This window comes from Sitophilus oryzae, unplaced genomic scaffold (assembly GCF_002938485.1).
Source record: "Sitophilus oryzae breed Bouriz unplaced genomic scaffold, Soryzae_2.0 scaffold_360_pilon_pilon, whole genome shotgun sequence".
In the NCBI taxonomy this organism is placed as follows: Eukaryota; Metazoa; Arthropoda; class Insecta; order Coleoptera; family Curculionidae; genus Sitophilus; species Sitophilus oryzae.
Window position 1 is genome coordinate 385,714 of NW_022146930.1, and position 19,872 is coordinate 405,585.

A 19,872-nucleotide genomic window follows, 5' to 3' on the forward strand; every position below is an offset into this window, starting at 1 on the left:
TTACAGCGATTTGTTAAAAATGCACATTTTTTGAAAACACCCCGTAACTCCGAAACGGTAACAGATATCGATGTGCTGTTTTCACCATCATGTTTTTGATAAAAATTGAGCTCCAGACACCAATATTAGTTTTTGTCTACCTCCTATGCCTCCTATAGAAAAGGGTGATTCCCTTTAAAAGCGTCCAATTTGGCCCACCCTGTACAAATAAACGAACAAAAAAAAAGAAAAAAATATAGAAAAATAAAATAAAAAAAATAATGTAGCAAATATAGAAATAAAAGAACCAAAAAAAGTATGGTTTACTTACGTACCGTGCTGATCATGGGTTTAAGCAATCCACCCCGTTCGAACTCGTGCGCGGATATTTTCCGTACGGGCGTCGTGGCCCCCGAGCCGCCCCTGGACGACCCCCCTGGTAGTCCGTGGGTGGGGGAGGCCAGTTCGACGCTGGACGAGGCGGGAGTGGCGTGGGACACCAGCCAGGAGTCCACAACTTGGCGCGTGGCCTTCCTGGAAAAGAACAAAGTGGAATTAGGGCAATAACTACTTTGACTGTTATTTCTCAATAACAGTTTGCAACAACTGTTATATCTTTTTAAAATAACAGTAACGAAAAAAAGAGTTCGTATTTTTAATATATTGTGTTATATCTGTTATTTATAAATAACAATTTTCAACTGTTGTTGCTTCAAAAAAATAACAGTTGCTATTTAACCATATCCGAGGGGTGTCTCACTCGGGTAAAAAATGTACACGTACTGCCAAAATATCCTTCCACTGCTAAGCGACTCCCAACGTCTATGAAGAAGACTGCCTATGACTGCCATGTGATTATTATAGGTGACTGCCATAAGACTGCCAAAAGACTGCCAATGACTGCCAGAGACTGTCAAGAAAATGTACATGTAATTCCAATCGTGAGACACCCCTCGACCATATCTTATGTTAGAACTGTTATTTATAAATAATAGATTTTACTATTGATTTATTGATTATTATTTATTGAGGTATTGTTTCTTGATATAAAAGTTAAAAATTATCAGTTTGTAACTGCTATTGCTCAACTGTGATTTTAAAATATCAATTTCAACTGTTGTGGCTTCTTAAAATAACAATTACGAAAAAGAATAGTTGGTATTTAACAATATGTTATGTTAGAACTGTTAATTATAAATGACAGTAGTTTTCAACTGCCCTGGCTACTTAAAATAACAGTTACGACAAATAAGTGTTGAATTTTACAATACATTATAGTAGAACTGTTATTTATAAATAACATATTTCACACTATTATTGCTTCTTAAAATAACAGTTACAAACATAGCAGTGGGTGATTAAAAATTCAATAAGCTAACTGGTCTTTGTATAATGTTATAAACATCAGTTTGTAACATATTTAATAATCTTTGAAGTTACAACTGTAATTTATAAATAAGTCTTCTCTATTATTGCTTCTTAAAATGATAGTTGTTAAAATAACTGTTAAATAAATTTCATTGTAACTGCCTCCCAAAATAACACTTAAAAAATAACAGTTGATATATAACAAGCTCTTAGGTTTCAATAACAGTTAGAAAATATGATATTATTTCTTAACATAACAGTTAACACACTGAATATATTTACCAATTTCTTAGGTTAGAAATATAACCTAAAAATATCAAATTTCACTGTTATTGCTTCTTAAATTAACAGTTACAAAAATAACAGTTTGTACCTAAAAATTTGTTATGTTGCAACAGTTATTTATAAATAAGAGATTTCACTATTATTTCTTCGGAAAATAACAGTTACAAAATTAACAGTTGGTACATATTACATCTCCTAAATTAGAACTGTTTTTTTAAAGTTACTTCTTAAAAATAACAGTTACGAAAAAAATACAGTTTAATATAGTTGTTTTTAATAACAACTTGTAAGTGTTATTGCTTTCAAAAAATTACAGTAAGAAAAATAACAGTGCGCAACATGTCGTAATTCAGAAAACAAAGACAAGATGGAATAACAGTTTTATTTGATTTTCTACCTTGTTTCAAGTGAAAGAATCGCAGTGATTAATTCTGAGGGCTTCTTCGAGTTTACAAATCAATCAAACAAGAACGCCGCCAAAGAAAGTTTCGCGCTCGAAGTAGATTTATCAAAAAATGCGTCAAATATTCATTGCGAAGGCGACGGCTATGAAAAATGCGATGAATAATGCTCGATAGAAACAAGATTCGATCTGGCTTAATTTACTTCGTTATCTTGCCGTTCCGTTCGCCCAAACTCGAACAAAAAACCTCATTTCGACGATGGCTTTCAGACCCTTTTTTCACTCTGGGCCTCTAATACATCACGCCTTTGCCAAATTAGCATTTTTCAGCGAATAAAATATTTATAAGTGGCTTTGTGGTACGCGCCACTGTTTTTTACTTTATTTGCAACACATTGAAACATAAACAAGTACATAAAATGATAGAGGTATTTTTAAAAAGTTATACATTGTGTACTGGAGGTGGGCAAAGATTGAACGAGTCGTTCATTTGAACGAGTATAAAATTAAACCTTTGTGATTCTGCTCAATATGATAAAAAAGGGCGTGAGCGATGGTTATAAAATGAAGATCGCTGTCATTTTATATGTAAAATTATGCGAGGAATGTCATCGATGTTCATTTCCAAGCCAAGTCGACGCCTTTTTTTTTCGATCATGCGGTATTATATATTATTTATTATGATTATTAAATCGGAATTAAAATATGACTCTAAAAATATTAAATTGGTATTATAAGAAGTCTTTAATAAATATTATGAATAATTGGGTTGCTAATTTAATATTATTTGTAAAATAATCAATCCAATTCCGCTAGTGTCATAAAGTGTTGAAAAACAAATAAAACAACTGTATATTTCTTTTTCTGGTCCCGTAAGTAATTGTCCGACCAAATTATCGCCGGTAGTGCCAGTTACGATTCTTGTTTTTATGAAACGTAAATTGTGCATGCGGTTCGTTCAAATGAACGAATCGTAGGAGTCGATTCAATATGAGAAATTGAATGGTGTGGTTCGATTCACTAAAAAGAATCGTAATTCCCATCACTATTGTGTACTAGAGCCAGTTTGCTTTAGAAATACGAATAAGATTCTATCTGCTTCGTATGAAGTTAGATTCAAAGAGAGTTCCTAGAGAGACAAATACGACTTTGGAAGACATTATCCAGCTGAAATTCCAGAATGTTTCTGGATGGAACTCTAAACGATCTCTTTTTCCGATAATGGCGCGACAAATTACCAAGAAAAATTGATATTTTGCACCAGCATTATTACGTTTCCTCTCTTTAAAGAAGTTCGTTGTTATTTACAGAAAAAAAACAACGCCTTTAAGCTTATTTCCACTTATAAAGACATTTCAGGGATACGTTCTTGAGTTACAAATATGTAGAGATGTTTATATTTAAAAAAAATATAGATCTTTTAAGAAATAATGTGTGTAATTGGAGTAACATTGCCTTTTTTTTTAAACTGACACAACGTTGCGGGCTTCAGTATTTGCAATAAAATAGCGAGTAATTTGTTACAAAACCATATAAATTATATATCACTGTAATCACAAAACTTCAATCTATTTCCGTATTGTGACGGAATTTTAAATTATGTCTTTATTTTCGAGAAAATTTAGTCCAAGCATAATATCTATAAGGAATATTTTTGTTGATGTTTGATCAAAGCCTTAAAAATAAAGAAGTTGTCTAAAAATGTGTTACCAATACGGATATACTCTAATCCTTAATCTTTAATTTCCTTCTTTATTTGTGGTAAAAATACCTAGCCAGTTGTACATAAAACGTTAAATGCCGAACGCTTATTTTGCTACTTTTTCGAACTAAAGAAATGGACTCTTAAAGTATAAGATTAATAACGCCATAGAGAACTGAATAAGTACCTGAGAAAATAGTCCTGGACGAAATCCGGGTGCTCGTCGAGCCACGCCTCCATCCGGGCATATTCCGGATCGTACTGGTTGGTTCCGGTTGAGCTGCGTACGAACCCATCGTTCACGGGCATGCGCGCCTCGCCCGTTTCTCCGCTTCCGCCACTGCGCAGTTGTAAACCTGGAACAGAAGGAAAACAGCGTGTTAAGGCCTGAAACCACCAGTTTTTACTTTTTATTTCCTGCTATAAACAGTAATTAACATCTTATCGAATAGCTGAGTAATCTTAACCTTAATAAACCGAACAATTATTTCTAAACTATAATCCTCTATAGTCCTCATTGCATGATAAATCCTCCTAATCTGTACTATAATTAAAAAAAACAGAAGGAAGGACATAATATGGTGAGTACAAATACAGATTACACATTACAGAGATGATTTGAATGCACACTAATAGAATCATATCAATTCTCTCTGATGTAGGATAAGTTTGCATTTTCGGCAAATTTCTGAATTTTTGTTTTGTTTTAACTGACACAAAATGATAACTAGTTGTTAAAATTGGATTAATTAGACAGCTATGTTGAAGTAACTTCAGACATATCACAGTCACCTAGATTTTATCAAATAATAAAGATCTACTCAGATCAAGTCATGTAAATGAAAATATCGAGGAAAATCTTTGTTTGAGGGGTAGGCAACCTTAATAGTATTTTGAAGTGACATAAATTCTCTATTGAATATCGGAATAATATACTGGGTGTTCCATATAAAATAAGAGAGTAACATGCTTTTAAATGTGACCAATGTTCAATATTAATTTTGTCTCACCCTGTATAACTTTTTGGATCAAGTTTTAATTTGATTTAAAGTACAATAGTTAATTTAACTACATATTGGGCTATACCGGGTAAATTCCAATTTAGGTAGCTTTTATTGTAATTTAAAAATTGTTCGTTATTTCTAGAAAATGACAAATATGTCAAAAACCTTACATTTTAGTCATATACTTCTCTTATAAAACTCACCTTTATTTTTCTTCCAGAATCCGAAAATCAATTAATATATAGAATGTTCCATTACAAAAAACACAACTTTGATATGTAACTTTGTTTGGGAACACCCTGTAGAATTCTCTATATTTTTAAAATGTGCTCTGAATTAACCTACATATGCTCAAAAAATTTCATTTCAATACAAACTGTCGTTCTCCTTGGAGCCTCCGCGGCGCATGAGAGGATTTTCATTTTCTTTTGAAAGGGACTGAGAACAAGTGTGAAATATCATCGGCGTCACGAACAGATATTTATCATTGCTTTCCCCAAACGCTGTATATACATTTATACCCGTTTTGTAAAGGATATCCTTTTGAAGAAAACGAACACCCATTAGTAATAAATTCTGCATTTGTAAAATTTTTCCATTCATACCCGTCCGGCAGTTTCATTCAGAAAATCCGCCCATACTCGAATAAATTTGCATTAATTGCTTAAATACATAACTCATACGGTGTATAGGTGTAAGACATGGCTAGGATCGTGTCGGTTTCGTTCTTTCGTTCGGATGTAAACGCCTACGACGACCGACCGCCTGCATTTCGTTTCTTTCCTCTTTTTTTCGATGGTTAGGCTTGATAATCCGACTCTGTGGTGCACAATGACACCGGCGACAAGAGAAAATGGCTATTGGCCTGTTCCACTGCGACCTTTACAGATCTGTTGTGATCCTGTTTTTATCTGTAGATTACGTTCTTCGGTCGTATCCAAAAAATTTAATAAGTTGGAGACTCGTCCTTCAATATATAATACATACATACATATACATACTCTTTACTTTTTGGTTGTCGTGGTTAACTGAGTTTACAATTATTCTTCTCCATTGAGTTCCCATTGTGAACTGAAAAGCTCGGTAGCTAAGTCTCAACCTACCACACTCCCGGACGACAAAATCTCTTTACTTTTTGGTTTGTCGTGATTAACCCCTGAGTTCAATTATTCTTCTCCATTTAGGTTCTAATAGCGAACTGCCACCTGTTCCCCTCATTCTGCATGTTAATCCCCTTTAAGTTTTCGTGAAAAATGTCCTTGTACCTTTGGAGTTGTCCACCAGGCCTTCTCTTACCGTCTACAAGAACAAATCGTTCTGTGGCTATCTTCACAGACAGCCAAGCGGCGCTAAAGCGCCTCAGCTCCGCGGAGGTCAATTTGAACTAGTGTGGGACTGTGTGCGTGCTCCTACAGATACTTTGGGCGAACGTAGCACTGTTACGTTGGCCTGGGTGCTGAGGCACGAGGGTCACATGGATAAAAAGAAGTCATTAGAGATGGCCACGGAATTACCATGGGTGGCCCAACAAAGCCTTCTAGACGGTCACGAGTGGCCACGGGACGAAGTCACCCAGGGCGAGAGACAGGTGAGACAAAGGGTTCATTTGTAGAACATTCGCCAAATTCACAGTAGACTTGATAGAAGCGGGACAGAAGAAGACAGTCAAAGCTGTAGTGGGTGCTACTAACAGGGCATTGTAAGTTAAATAGGCATCTAGATGATGGGATTGACAGACGAAAGCTATGTGTAGGTTCTGCCAATCTGAAGAAGAAACGTCAGAACACATTTTATGTCGGCGTTGACAGCCCAATAATGTGCGGTCCTCTCGGTAATAGGCAATGATAGGCCATTGCCAAGGAGCTACATGGAGGGTTCAGTCTCCAAGTTGCTAAACTTTGTGAAAAGGATAGGACTGGAGAATGTAATCTAAGGATCAGAAGAGGACCACAATAGATCTGAGAAGGTCGCAGTGGATCAGGCCGAAAGCCACCTCTAAAAATCTAATCTAATCTACCGTCTACAAGCTCACCGTAAAGCAGAGATTTTGGTATGCGGTTTTCTTGCATTCTGCATACGTGACCAGCATATCTTAAGCGGAATTTTGTAACCATGACTTCAATACTCTCGCAGTTAGCTTTTTCAAGGACCGATACGCTGGAGACATAATGGAACCACCGGATTCTTAAGAGTTGTCTAAGGTGTCTCTGTTGCAACTTGTTTAATGCGTTCATGTGTCGGCGGTACGGCACCCAGGTTTCGCTTCCATATAACATGGTGGCGATTATTATTGCCCAGTAAAGCAGAGATTTTGGTATGCAGTTTTCTTGCATTCTGCAAGAGCGTGACCAATACATCTTAAGCCAGGATATTATAATCATGACTTCCGATCGCAGTTAAGCTTTTCAAGGACCGATACGTTTGAAGTTGTAGTGGAACCACCGAATTCTTAAGAGTTGTCTAAGGTGTCTCTGTTGCAGCTTATTTTAAATGCGTTCATGTCGGCGTTACGGCACCAGGTTTTGCTTCCATACTGTAACATGGTGGGGATTATTGCACCGGTACTTGTCGATACACTGCAAGTTTGATTTTTTGTGCTCAAAGTCATGATGGTAGAAAACCCTGTCTTTAATTTCCAGAATGTTCTTGAGGCGCTGCTAATCCTGTGCTGAATTTCAGAGTCGATATTGGCCTTTTCCGAAATCAAACTGCCGAGGTAATTGAATTCCGCCACATATTCCAATAGTTCTTCTCCGATTTTTATAGCATTGTTGTTATCTTCCGGGGGAGTGCACATGATTTTGGTTTTGTCGATGTTTAGCTTAAGGCCCAAAGCCTCGTATGCCCAGGTATATGTGTTCAACATTTCTTGTAGTTGTTGTAACGTGTTTGCAACTAGAGCGCTCCTTCCATATAGCTCTTTACCAATGGCTTATCATAGTCTTGTACTTACCGCACCTTTGCCAGGCTATCGCACTGACGCATGACGTCGTTTTTTCTACTGATTGAGACAGGAACTGTACATGGTTTCATCTGTCAATCCCCATCAACTTTAAATGCCTAATGAGCTTGCAATACTTTGCTAGGAGAGTAGACAGTAGACCCAATAAAGTTTTCACAGTTTTGCTGTGTTTACCGGAGAGATGGTTTACCATACCTTAACTACCGATTTGGGTGTCTTTGCTGATTGCGCTAAGCGATTTGAAAACGGCAACCTTAGAGGATCGTTTTGCTTGTCGAACTGTCAGTAAAAATAGAAAAAATTGTGAGTTTGTTCGTTCTCTTGCTTTTTAGTAAAAACTACTTCTTCTTCTTCTATAAATTCCTCAAAAGAAATTGATAATTTACGACTTGGCAGATATAAATGTTGTTCAAAACATCGAAAATGCTAAGAAGCGACTAGAAAAATAGGTTGACATAAGTCATAACTAAACAATAGGTTATGAAATTCACGTAACATTGACATTTTTCATTGTTTTTAGTTCTTTTCTTTGGTGCTTTTATTTTTGCTGCAAGACTTTAGCAATTAAGACAATGTCATCAACGAATCTTACATGGTTAAGATATTTTCCATCTACTTTCAATTCTTTGTTGGTTATATACTGTATAGTATTATATTATATCTGGCCTATAAAATAACATTTTAGCAACATCTTGCATTAAATAACAATAAATTAAAAATTCACTGCGAAGTTTATTTCAAATTAAATCAAAATGTTCATTCATTTCTTGTTCTTTTTTCTTAAGAGTGGATGGAGTGGATGGGAATAAGACATTTATACGAAACCAGAATATTAAAATAAAAAAAGCTCGCCGAAATCTATTAAAAATTAAATCAAGTTTTTCATTGATTTTATTTTTTTCGAAATAATATTAAGACATAAATAAAAACAGGACCAATAAAATAAAACTGCTTTTTTCCTAAACATTATTCAACACCTATTTATGGCACAAGGCAATTCCGCCACATAATAGAGCGGTTTATTGACGAAATTAAATTATTATTCCCCTTGCATCTGGCAGCATTAAATAATATGGCGACCGTGTACGGCTTTAGTGAGCAATATTTTTTTCTTAACGGCTCTAGGAAATGTATTGGTGACCACCCACACTCTATGGGTGAGTGAATTGATGGTGTGTCGATTTTTATTAAATCAATAGCTATTATGTAATGTAAATATTGTGAACAAAACGATTATTGTGCCAATTAATAAACAGGAAATTGTGGTCATAATTCTTCAATTTAAATGAGCCAGTTATGTTGAGGATTAAATATATGCAAAAATATATTTTATATATATATTTATTTTATGTACTATCAAGAGAATTATAAGCAGGGTGCAAAAAAACTTGTTTTTTTTTAAAAAATAAAAAAAATTGGCGCCGGGAGGCACGTATAGCCGCCCATACTTGATATTTTTTTTATCTCAAAAACTGCGACTTTGACTGATTTTGATGTTATTACAAATTTTGTTGCAAATATTATTCCTAATCTTAAATTGAAAACCGCGTTTCGCTAGCTACTGTAATTATGGAGTTACGATTTTTTAAAAATTTTAGCCCCCTCCCATACCCCCTTACCAACCCCCCACCCCCACCAGAAACTAATGGCCAGATTCTCGGGTGCCACAGTATTTGTGTGCCAAATTTGGTTAAAATCAGTTTAGCGGTTTTTGAGTTATCGTGTTACAGACGGACAGACAGACAGACAGGCGGACAGACGGACAGACAGACACCATAAAAATATTTTGTATTTAGGTCATTTATGATCCAAATAAATCATTTTGAGTGAAATTAAAAAAACTTTTTTTTGTCGATCTTAATAGCCTACCATACCTATTGGGTATAGTAGGGTATACATACTACACTACATTACACATACTACACTACATACTACACATACTACACTACATCATAACCAATGAAAAAAAGTAATATAATAATTCATACATTACAGAAAAAAAAACAATACTAATTTCATTAGCACAAATGACATAAATGACTATATGAAAAAATTAAAATTATAGGAACACGTCAAACAAAATTGCCAGCACGTCATCAGAGATTAACCACGTCAATATTTGCAATATCGTCCTACTTGTCAAATGTATCAAAATTATTGAAAAATGATACCGTTATACGTGTTAATTGTTGTAATCGCATTGCCATTTGCGTAAATAAGAATATCATTGAACTCTTTTAATTATTAATGTAATATATTTTAAGTTTTTAAAAATAATTAAAAATATCCAACAAATATTTTTGTTTATTTTGAATATAAATTGGAAATTTACAGTCAAAAATAACACTAACAAATGACGATAGCTTTTATAGTTAATTTTTTTCTAATGACTAGTAACATTTAGTTCGTTTGCAGAACAGATAATAAAATTAATTGGAATCGTAGTCTTAAATAATATTATCCTTCGAAATTATGAGATACAGCTAGAGATGACGCCAAAAAATACACAATAATTAGAATAGTTTAATGTTAGAATTTAAACCAAGTTTCGATAATTAATTTTAGTATACTTTCTCCTATACTATTGTACGTTAGTTTATAACGACAACAAATCAAGCAAGCCATGGACAAGATAATACGTCGTTGAAGCTCTCTAAATAATCGGGATATGGAATTGTCAAACCAGGCATTAAATTTGCCGATGATTTTATAAACAATTACCGAATGTAGGCAGTATAAATTGCTTGGTTATCGTCGATGGCATGTGAAATTTGATGGGTAAACTCTATTTAATATCCGATGGATAGATATGAGATAATTGGAATAAATTTACGAGTAGAAAGAGACAGAATGTACAATATATTGGAAAAATAAATGATTTTTCCAGTTACTTACTCAAGATATATTATTTCTTATAAAAAGTTTTTGAAGCATCAAAAAATTTCGCGAATTATACCTTATATATACTTTGTAGTCGCCAAAAATACGTTCTACTAGTAAAATGAGAGTTGTCGCACTTAATTCTAGTCGTAGTTCAAAAGCATCAAATATTTTCGACGCATCAAAAAATTTGGTAGTATCAAAAATGGTGAAAAACAGTTTTTAATGAGTTATTTTTTTCCTAGCAACAGAATACTTAGTAAGAAAATATTATCAAAGCAAGGAAAATCTTTCCAAGCATCATAAAATTTTGATGCATAAAAAATTAAGAAATATAAAACGGAAAACTGTATTTAAAGTTACTAAATTTCATTCTGATTAAGTCATTAAGTGTATGAAGCAATACTGTTGTATTCCCATTGCTGGTATCTTTTTTCCACGCAATATTTTCAATGTTTCAAAAATTTTGGGCGCATAAAAAATGTATAAATGAAGGATAGAAAACGCCTTATTTAATGCTGGTATTTGTTCAAAGGTATCAAAAATTCTTTCGATGCATGAAAACGGTTCAATGAAGAATAAAAACTGCTTAGGTGCTTTATTTAACTCCGGTATCTTTTCAAGGCATCAATTTTTTTGATGCATCAAAAGTGTTCAATGTCACCAATTTTTATGAAAAAATCAACATTTTCGAAATTCAATCATTTTCTTAGCATGAAAAAAAAATTCAAATATCAATTTTTTTAATGCATCTAAATTTATATTTTTTAGATATCAAACATTTTCAAGCATCAATTTTTTGAGTGCATCAAATATTTATACAGGAAGGATAGAAAAGTTCTTAGTTGTCTGGTAATTTTTCGAGGCATCAAATTTTTTTTGATGCATGAAAAAAAAATTGAAGCATCAAAATTTTCGAAAGGTCAATTTTTTGCGCATCAAATTTTTTGAAATAAAAAAATTTTGACTCCGACATACTTTTTAATTTATACTCACTTTTCTTATGTCTGCAACTGTTGAACTTGCACATGCTGAACGACTGGCCCATGGAGCGCAGGCTCACGCGCCTGGCGCGTACGGCGCGCCCTCCTACGCCTGCTGCCGCCCCCTTGGGCGCAGACGTGGGGCGGCCGGGGCACAGCCCCACATCACGCCACCACTCTTTCAAGGTCACCGCCACGCCCGAAGCCTTGCCGATGATGCCCGACGACCGCGCGGCCGACGACGAGCGTTGCTTCTGTTGAGCGTGCGCGACTTGCTTGTGGGCGGGGCGCGCGGACGCCGACGTCCAACGGTGATGCCCGATCGCGTGCTGCTGACGGCAGGTGTCGCTGAGAGCCGTTTTGGTGGATTGGTGGGCCGGGTAAAGGGAATTTCCGGGTGGTTTTTGGGGTGATTTACGTTGTATCTTCGATCGAGAACGTCTGATTGGTTTTGGGTGCTGTTTTTGTCATTCTATTCTGTTTATCTGTTCGAAAATTAAGAGAACATTGTTGTGACGTATGTGAAATATAACAAAAGTTAAATTTCACGCTCGAGACGACAGAATAACTAAAGTATATAGTTGGTAATGAAAACATTCTAAAATAAGATTATATGCCCTGGAAATCATATTAAACTTTTTTTGACGCATTTCAATATTATTATGGTTAAGAATTGGGTTCTTCTGTCACGTTTCTTTGAAGATTTTAGTTATTTACGGTTTATTAATTTTACATTATTTATTTTATATATGGTATTTTTGCAAGTTCTTCATATCTCTAAGTAAAATCACTGCACTGGGTTGAATCCAAACGGAAATCAGCTCGTCAGTAGCTTTTACTAGTAAAAAAATTGCCTAACCGATAAATATGCTTAACGCTTCAAGATGTATATTTCTTCTCGTCGTCAGAAGTAAAAAGACATACAGAAAAAAAGAAAAATATAATTTTAACAGAACGTCAATAGTTCATAATCGACCTATTTGATAAGAAATAAAGGATCCTTGAAGTGTTGTATTTCGATATTTTAAATAGTTTTTTCTTTGCCTAACCTAACCTAATCTTCTGAAACGTTTAGCATTTTTCATCGATTGGGCAAATTTACTAGTAAAACACTGACAACCTGGTTTCTATTTGGATTCAAAGGAGTGGTGTTTAGAAAAAGTTTTTTTTTTCTTACGGTAGAGTAAAAAAACATTTTTTTTTCAATATACAGGATGGTCCAAACTGTATTCTGGACACTTCGCCAGCATATTCTGCAGATAAAAATAAGTAAAAAAGTTCGTATAGATGTATGTCCTAAAATGCTTAGTTTTGAAGATACAGGGCGTAGAAGTTTCATTTTTATTTTAATTTTTTCCAAATAATTTCTGAAGTAACGTCAATATTTGGATAAAAATTGTTTATTTTTTGTCAATAATGACATGTATTGACTACTTCCATTCTAAATATCTTGAGAACAGTTGTTCGTAGCGATTTTTACCAACAGACATTTGTTACGTAAAAAATCGCGGAAATGTATATTTTTTTACCCAGTAGTTTTATACAGGTACTGACGAAAAGTTATTACTCCTCAAAACAGTTTAAACCCCTCTACAAATAGGGATATTGCCATCAAAATCAAATTTCTCATATCAAACAACTCCCAGACACCAATTTTCATCCGAATATTAACGTTACTTCAGAACTTATTTGAAAAAAATTGAAATAAAAAAGATACTTCTACACCCTGCATCTCCAAAACTAAGGAATTTAGAACATACATTTATACGAACTTTTTTACTTATTTTTATTCCGGAATACAGTTCGGACCACCCTGTATAATAAGTATCAAATTCACGATAAATGTAAAGAATGTTTTGGTTGATATTTTCATTGTTTCAGCTTCAATACAGTTCGCAGGATGCCTTCGATATCCTGGCATGTTTGGCAACAGCGTTTTTTTTGTTCCTGCGATTTTATCGGCGACTATGAATGAAGAACAACGCCGGTGTCAAGGTTATAATGACCTTGCGGCCGATTGCCTATTGGTAGCGACGCGAGATTTCATCTCTATGAAACCGAACGTATGTGGTTAGTTCAAAGTGCGCCTATCTCCTTTGAAAAAAAATCGTTGCTTATACCAAACATAGGAAAACTATAAGTATAAAAAAATGGATCTAGCTGATTCTACAAATAAAAATAAAACAAAAAGCTCCTATGAGAATACGCCCTAAAATTCTCCCCGAGGAAGTTACAGAACAACATATTTTAATTTTTATACATATCTATAACACTGAATTATCTGATAATTAACAAGAATGAAATTTATTTGGTATAATGTCCAGTTTAATTATTACACTTTATTTTAATTTATTTATAATACATTATTAATGGAGATGTACCAACAGCAGGTGATATTGTTTTTGGACTGAAACTTGAAATTAATCCAACAAGTTAATCCTGAAAATACTTTCTTGCATTGCCATATTAATTAGTAAGATTTTCTGTAAACAATATTCGTAATTATTGTGAAATTTCCACCAACGACAGAACAGCTGTTGTTCACAGTTAATTGATTTCTAATGATCCAAATTAAGTAATATGTATACAGGTATTGGCTAATATATCACGTTTTAGATCAGTGATATTGTCTACACAATATTTTCACTTTTTTTCATTACCTTTTTCTCTTATGGGTTAATATAGGATTATTTTTTTTATTTTGAAAAAAATATTTTTTTCTCGATAATAGTGATTGATAATATTCCTATATCAAGTGTTTTTGAAATTAAATAAGCTTCATAATATTAATATTACTTGATACTGACATAATACTATTTATTCTGTTCGAGTGCGTGATTCCAAGAATCCATTTTAATGTGGGAATTTTGACATATTTTATTAATTACACGAAAAAGTAATATTAAATGTAAATTAGATAAAGTTCTAACTCCTAATCGGAAACAATACATTTTTATTGTGTGTGTTCTACAAAGTATGTAGTTTGAATTTGTGTCATTTTTCAGCCAGTCACGATGTGACTGAGGTAATCCATCTTTTCCGTATTATTTATTATAGAATTATCGGTAATAATAAATAAATCTATGATATACTCGGAAATAAAAGAAATATTTTATGTCGATATTTTAGATTATTTTTATTATATTAGTTTAAGTATAAGATTATAAAAAAAAAAATATTTTTTTATAATTTTGTTCACAACCTGTTCATAACCAGCCTGCCGACTTACTATCATTTCCATGGAAATTCGGGCACCTACCTATAATAGTTCTATCGAATACACTTTTAGTCACGTGATTAAGCTTGACCGGCACAGCGTTGCCAACTTTTACATATTTTCTTTTAATCAAAATATTTTAGGAAACAAAAAAATTATAAATATATAAACAATTATTATTTACATCAACAAAACTCAACTTCTTAACAGCACTGGTAAGAACTCCATTTTTCTATGCTACGTTCTCTTAAAAGGTTTCAAATAACACTCAATACAGTATCGCCGTCTAAAATTTCTAAGGTTTTGTGGTGGTTCCATTGCTGGTGCCGAATAAGAAGTTTAATTAAAGTGAGTTTATTTTATCTCACTGAGCAACTAGTTGGTTACTGTTTATTGTTTTTATTGTGATATATTATATTTCTGAATCTCAGGTAAATTTTAAGATATTTGATTGAATATAAAGAAAAGACAATTTGTAGATGATAATATTGAAGTATTTCTTTATAGCGAGTTATTTATATTTGTCTATGTGACTTTAACAGAAGATAAGAATAAATTTGTGTATTAATATTATCAAATTGATCTTGATTGAATTATTTTTACTTTACTTTATTATTTTCTAGTTAGCCTTAATGATTAGTTAGTCCTGTAGCGTAGTTAGCCTTGACAAGTAATTAGTTCCGTAGCGTAGTTAGCCTTGAAGAGTAGTTAGCTCCGTAGTGCAGTTTGACTATTAACTTGTGTATTTTTTTAGCCTGTGTGGCATACGTTTTTAATAGTCTGTGTGACTAGCCTGTGTGGCATTTTGATAGCCTGTGTGGCTTGTTTTTAGCCTGTGTGGCATTTTGATAGCCTGTGTGGCTTGTTTTTTTAGCCTGTGTGGCATTTGATAGTCTGTGTGACATGTTTTTTTAGCCTGTGTGGCGTTTTGATAGCCTGTGTGCCATTTTGATAGCCTGTGTGGTGTTTGATAGCCTGTGTGGCAGATTTTTCAATGGTCTGTGTGACTAGCCTGTGTGGCATTTTATTATTTTATTTAAACTTATATTTTTAGGTTGGACTATTAATAAATTATTCAAGTACCTGTTTAATTTTAAATTCACTTTATTTTAATAATAACTGGTAACATTGTTGCTCACACCATGTTTTTTGTTTTGCAGGTAGGTTATCTCGGTAGCCAGGTCATAAAAGACTTTTGTTGCTATACAACATTTGTCCATTTGCAGCGCCCAGATCATTGTTTTTATTTTATATTATTAGTTGTATTTTATTATACAACATTTACGCCCTTTAAATTTGTTTTATGGTTTTTATTTTTAAGTTTGAGTTGACTGCTTGAAAAAAAACTTTTTAGCCCTTACACACTTAAGGGACATAATAGGCTATTATTACGGCTTCCGGTTCAAAATATTCTAATAAAGTTGGGATGAGTTTTTTACAAATATTAAGCTATCTTGTACACTTTGCACTAAAAGAGGTTCTAAAACGAACAATGTTCGACTGCAAGGTCTTTTAGTAAACATTTTTAAGTGTAAAGTATCACAACAATTCGTTTAAATAAAGAACTCGTAATACAGAACTGAAGTGTCAAAACGAATGACAAAGTCAGAAAATAAATACATAAATGTGGCAACTTGAATTTAAAAAAAATATTATTTCTTTCATATTTTCTATCTTAACCATCTGGTCCTCGTCCAGACGTAAAAATCATAGAAAACAAAGACCAGGCGAAACGCAGTTGATTTTAAGGCTGGAGATAATGAAAATAGCAGAAAAGGGTTCTTGAAACCTTTTCAATGACCCTTCTGAATAACACTTCACTACAAAAAATAAACTTTTCCGATTGTTCCGTTGGCTTTATAATTCCCTTTGCAATTAGCAAAATGTACTTGAATTCCGTTTTCTTCTCTCTAAGAAAATGGAAAATTCTAGTTCAAAACCAAAGTCAGTGTAATGGTTAAAAAGATTCATAACTTAAGTGTGCTTTGATTTTTACTATAAAAATACATTTAAATTATACAGGGTGTTTAAAAAAAAACATGTGTCATCTCTCGTGGGGAGATTTTTCACGTAAAAATAAAACTTATTTTTCATATAAATATAGGTCCGATTCTGCTTTGTTTCGTAGCTACAGGGTGTTAAACTCTTAATAATCTTTCGATTTATTAAAAAGTACTTTTAGTGATTTGAATGAAATTTTAAGGGTAAAAGTTACTGTAAGTGCTACATACTTTAATGCTAAAAAAGTGCCAATAAATTTATCAGGAACGTGCATATGGATTATCACTGGAATATTTTTCAAAAAAAAAATGTTTGTCATTGATTTAATGCCAATTAAAAGTTATATCTTGATATTTTTTTGAATTCGGCCTCCTTGATGAGATAAACGCAATTTTATTAATCAAAATTAATAAAATTAAATTAATAAATTATATGTTTTATCTAATTTATTATTAAATATTATTACTAATAGTTATTATTACTATTAATCCAACATACAGCAATTTCAAATAAAAAAATAATGGTATTTAAGATAATTACAAAAAAAAAATTTTAATGTTTTAACATCCTGTAACTCTAAAACTAAGCATTTCCATATCCATGTTTATAGAAACTTTTTTTCATATTTTTGGATGAGGAATCAGTGAGTACCTACTTAATTTAAAACTTTCGCAAGTTAATGATATTAAAATTTTTTAAAGGTCGCTGTTAGACTTGGATCAAGGCAAATTAATAAAATTGCGTTTATCTTATCAAGGGGGCCGAAATCGACAAAATATCAAGAGCCAACTTTTAATCGGCGTTAAACTGCTTACACTATTTCGCTAACAAGAGAAAAAAAAGTCAGTGGCATATATGCTTTTTTTAGAAAAATATTCCAGCGATAACCCATATGCACGTCACTGGTGAATATTTCGACACTTTTTTAGCTTTAAAATACTTGGAAAAGTACTTATTATATAGGAAGAAAATTATAATAAATGAAAAAAATATATATAATATAAGACTTTAACACCCTGTAGCTACGAAACAAAGCAGAATCGGGCCTATGTTGATATGAAAAATAAATCTTATTTTTACGTGAGGAATCTGCCCACGAGAGATGACACATATTTTTTGAAACACCCTGTAGATATGAGTAAAAGATTCAAACGCGGTTTTGAAACTATCTTTTACTCATACATTTATACTCAGAACTGTAATTAAAATAAATGATTATTTTCAAATATATTATAACTATTCTAAGGAATTCGTAATTTCCATAATAGACTCACCGAGATCATTAAAATCAAACAAATAATTAACTTAATCAGTATGCGTGAAATAACACAACTTATGCTCAGCAATCTAACAAGATCATGGTACAATATAAAAGTTAATTAAGTTCAATAATGGTATAGTGCGCGATTAAAAAAACATCTCAATTACCAGCCATAGATACGCACAAACATTTACTCGCAATTTTAGTTGAAAACAATCAACAGTTCTGCATTCCGATAAGCCAATTGAAAAAAAATTGCAGTTCGTGGAAAAGTGGAAATTAGAGAGACAGAGACAGAGAGATAGAGACAAAAGTAGAAAAAAAAGGAAATTGTACTAGCCCAGAGTGTTAAAAACAACGTCAATTACGTTATTTAATATTCCTGACCTTCCACAATGTTAAGTATATTGATAATCACGTAACGCGTTAGCTCATAGTACAGCAGCACTAAAATGTAATGCCATCCTACTTTTAAAAAATATTTGTTACATAAAAAACAATTATTATATATATATTTTTTTGTATAATTGGTATAATTTACGCAACATAATACATAGAGGGTGAGTCCATGGGCGCCGGACAGGGGGGGCAAGAGGGGGCATTTGCCTCCCCCTGGATCACTGAAACAATAAAAATAAAAGCTATCTTCTTACATCCATCTGTAAAAAAAATAATCATTATTATGAAATTGTTAGGTGTTACCTGTCAAATAATAAAAAATGTGGTAATTATTGGAAAAACTGGAAATCGTCCGATTTTCACCAAAATTGGTATACACACTATTTTGAGGTCGTAGATTACGAATCTATTTTTTTCTTGGCGGTCTATTACCGTTTTTCAGAAAAACGGAAAATTATTTCAACATTGAATTTTTCTTTATTTCGGCCCTATAAAGTAATAATTTCACTATATTTTCATTATATTATAGTTTATCTAAAAGCCACACTTGATTGGGGATAGAAAAGTGTCCAACATTTTACTGAAAAACACTTTTCTTAACAAAATAGCAAAGAAAATTGAGACCAGATGGAAGTTTGACATTTGATATATCCTTCTTTCTCTCTCCTATGTAATAAGAGAGACAAATTTATTCTAGACCTAATCTAGAAATTTGAAAATTTACAACGTTGCCATATCTTCTATTTTTTCGGGTGATTACGGAATTTAAATAAATTACCTATTATGAGATCAACAATAATTAAATATACACCAATATCCACAAAATTACGCGGAAAAGTTTTGATTGCATTGGTTTTAACTTCTTTGCGGAGGAGGTTAATCTTTTCTTAGTTAATCTAATAATATAACAACAAAAGATTAACACCCTCTGCATGGAAGTTGTAACCAATGCAATCAAAACTTTTTCGTGCAACTTCGTGGGTATAAATAGTCAGATCTCGTTGGTAAAATAGCAGTTATGGGAAGGAGCCGTTCTTCTGGCGACCGCCTTTCGTAATTCCAGAATGAGCGAAAAAAACACGCTAAATTTAGGTTTAACATTGGCAACGTTGCTTTAAATGCCAGAAAGACATAAACTTACTTCGGGTTTCTCTTATTACCGATTCTGAACCGTCCTAGAACTGTGATGTGTATGCGCAGAAGGAAATATGAAGACATTACTTCATTTGCGCATGCGCTGCAGAGTTCTTGGACGGTTCAGAATCGGTAATAACAAGAACCCGAACAAAGCCATAATCTAACATTTTCAGATTGTTTACAAATTTATTTTAACAAATTTTCCTCTATTATGCATAGAATTGGTTAAAAAAGTAACAGAAAAGAGCAAAAACATTATTGATTATTGAATACCTAACAAAATATGTGCTA

General features: G+C 33.0%; 1 protein-coding gene across 10 annotated transcripts in view; it reads right to left on the minus strand.

The window, feature by feature from the left end:
• LOC115885083 (dual 3',5'-cyclic-AMP and -GMP phosphodiesterase 11) overlaps window positions 1-19,872 on the minus strand; it is a 270,581-nt gene that overhangs the window by 44,694 nt on the left and 206,015 nt on the right. For 8 of the 10 annotated variants that reach the window (XM_030903858.1, XM_030903863.1, XM_030903856.1 and 5 more), the window contains 2 exons: window positions 3,925-4,093; window positions 315-513 (listed from right to left, as the gene is read on the minus strand). In XM_030903858.1, the coding sequence (XP_030759718.1) occupies window positions 315-513; window positions 3,925-4,093 (368 nt within the window). Of the gene's footprint in view, window positions 1-310; window positions 514-3,924; window positions 4,094-11,579; window positions 12,052-19,872 lie in introns of those variants that run through there. The other 2 variants (XM_030903864.1, XM_030903867.1) reach the window with 2 other exon arrangements.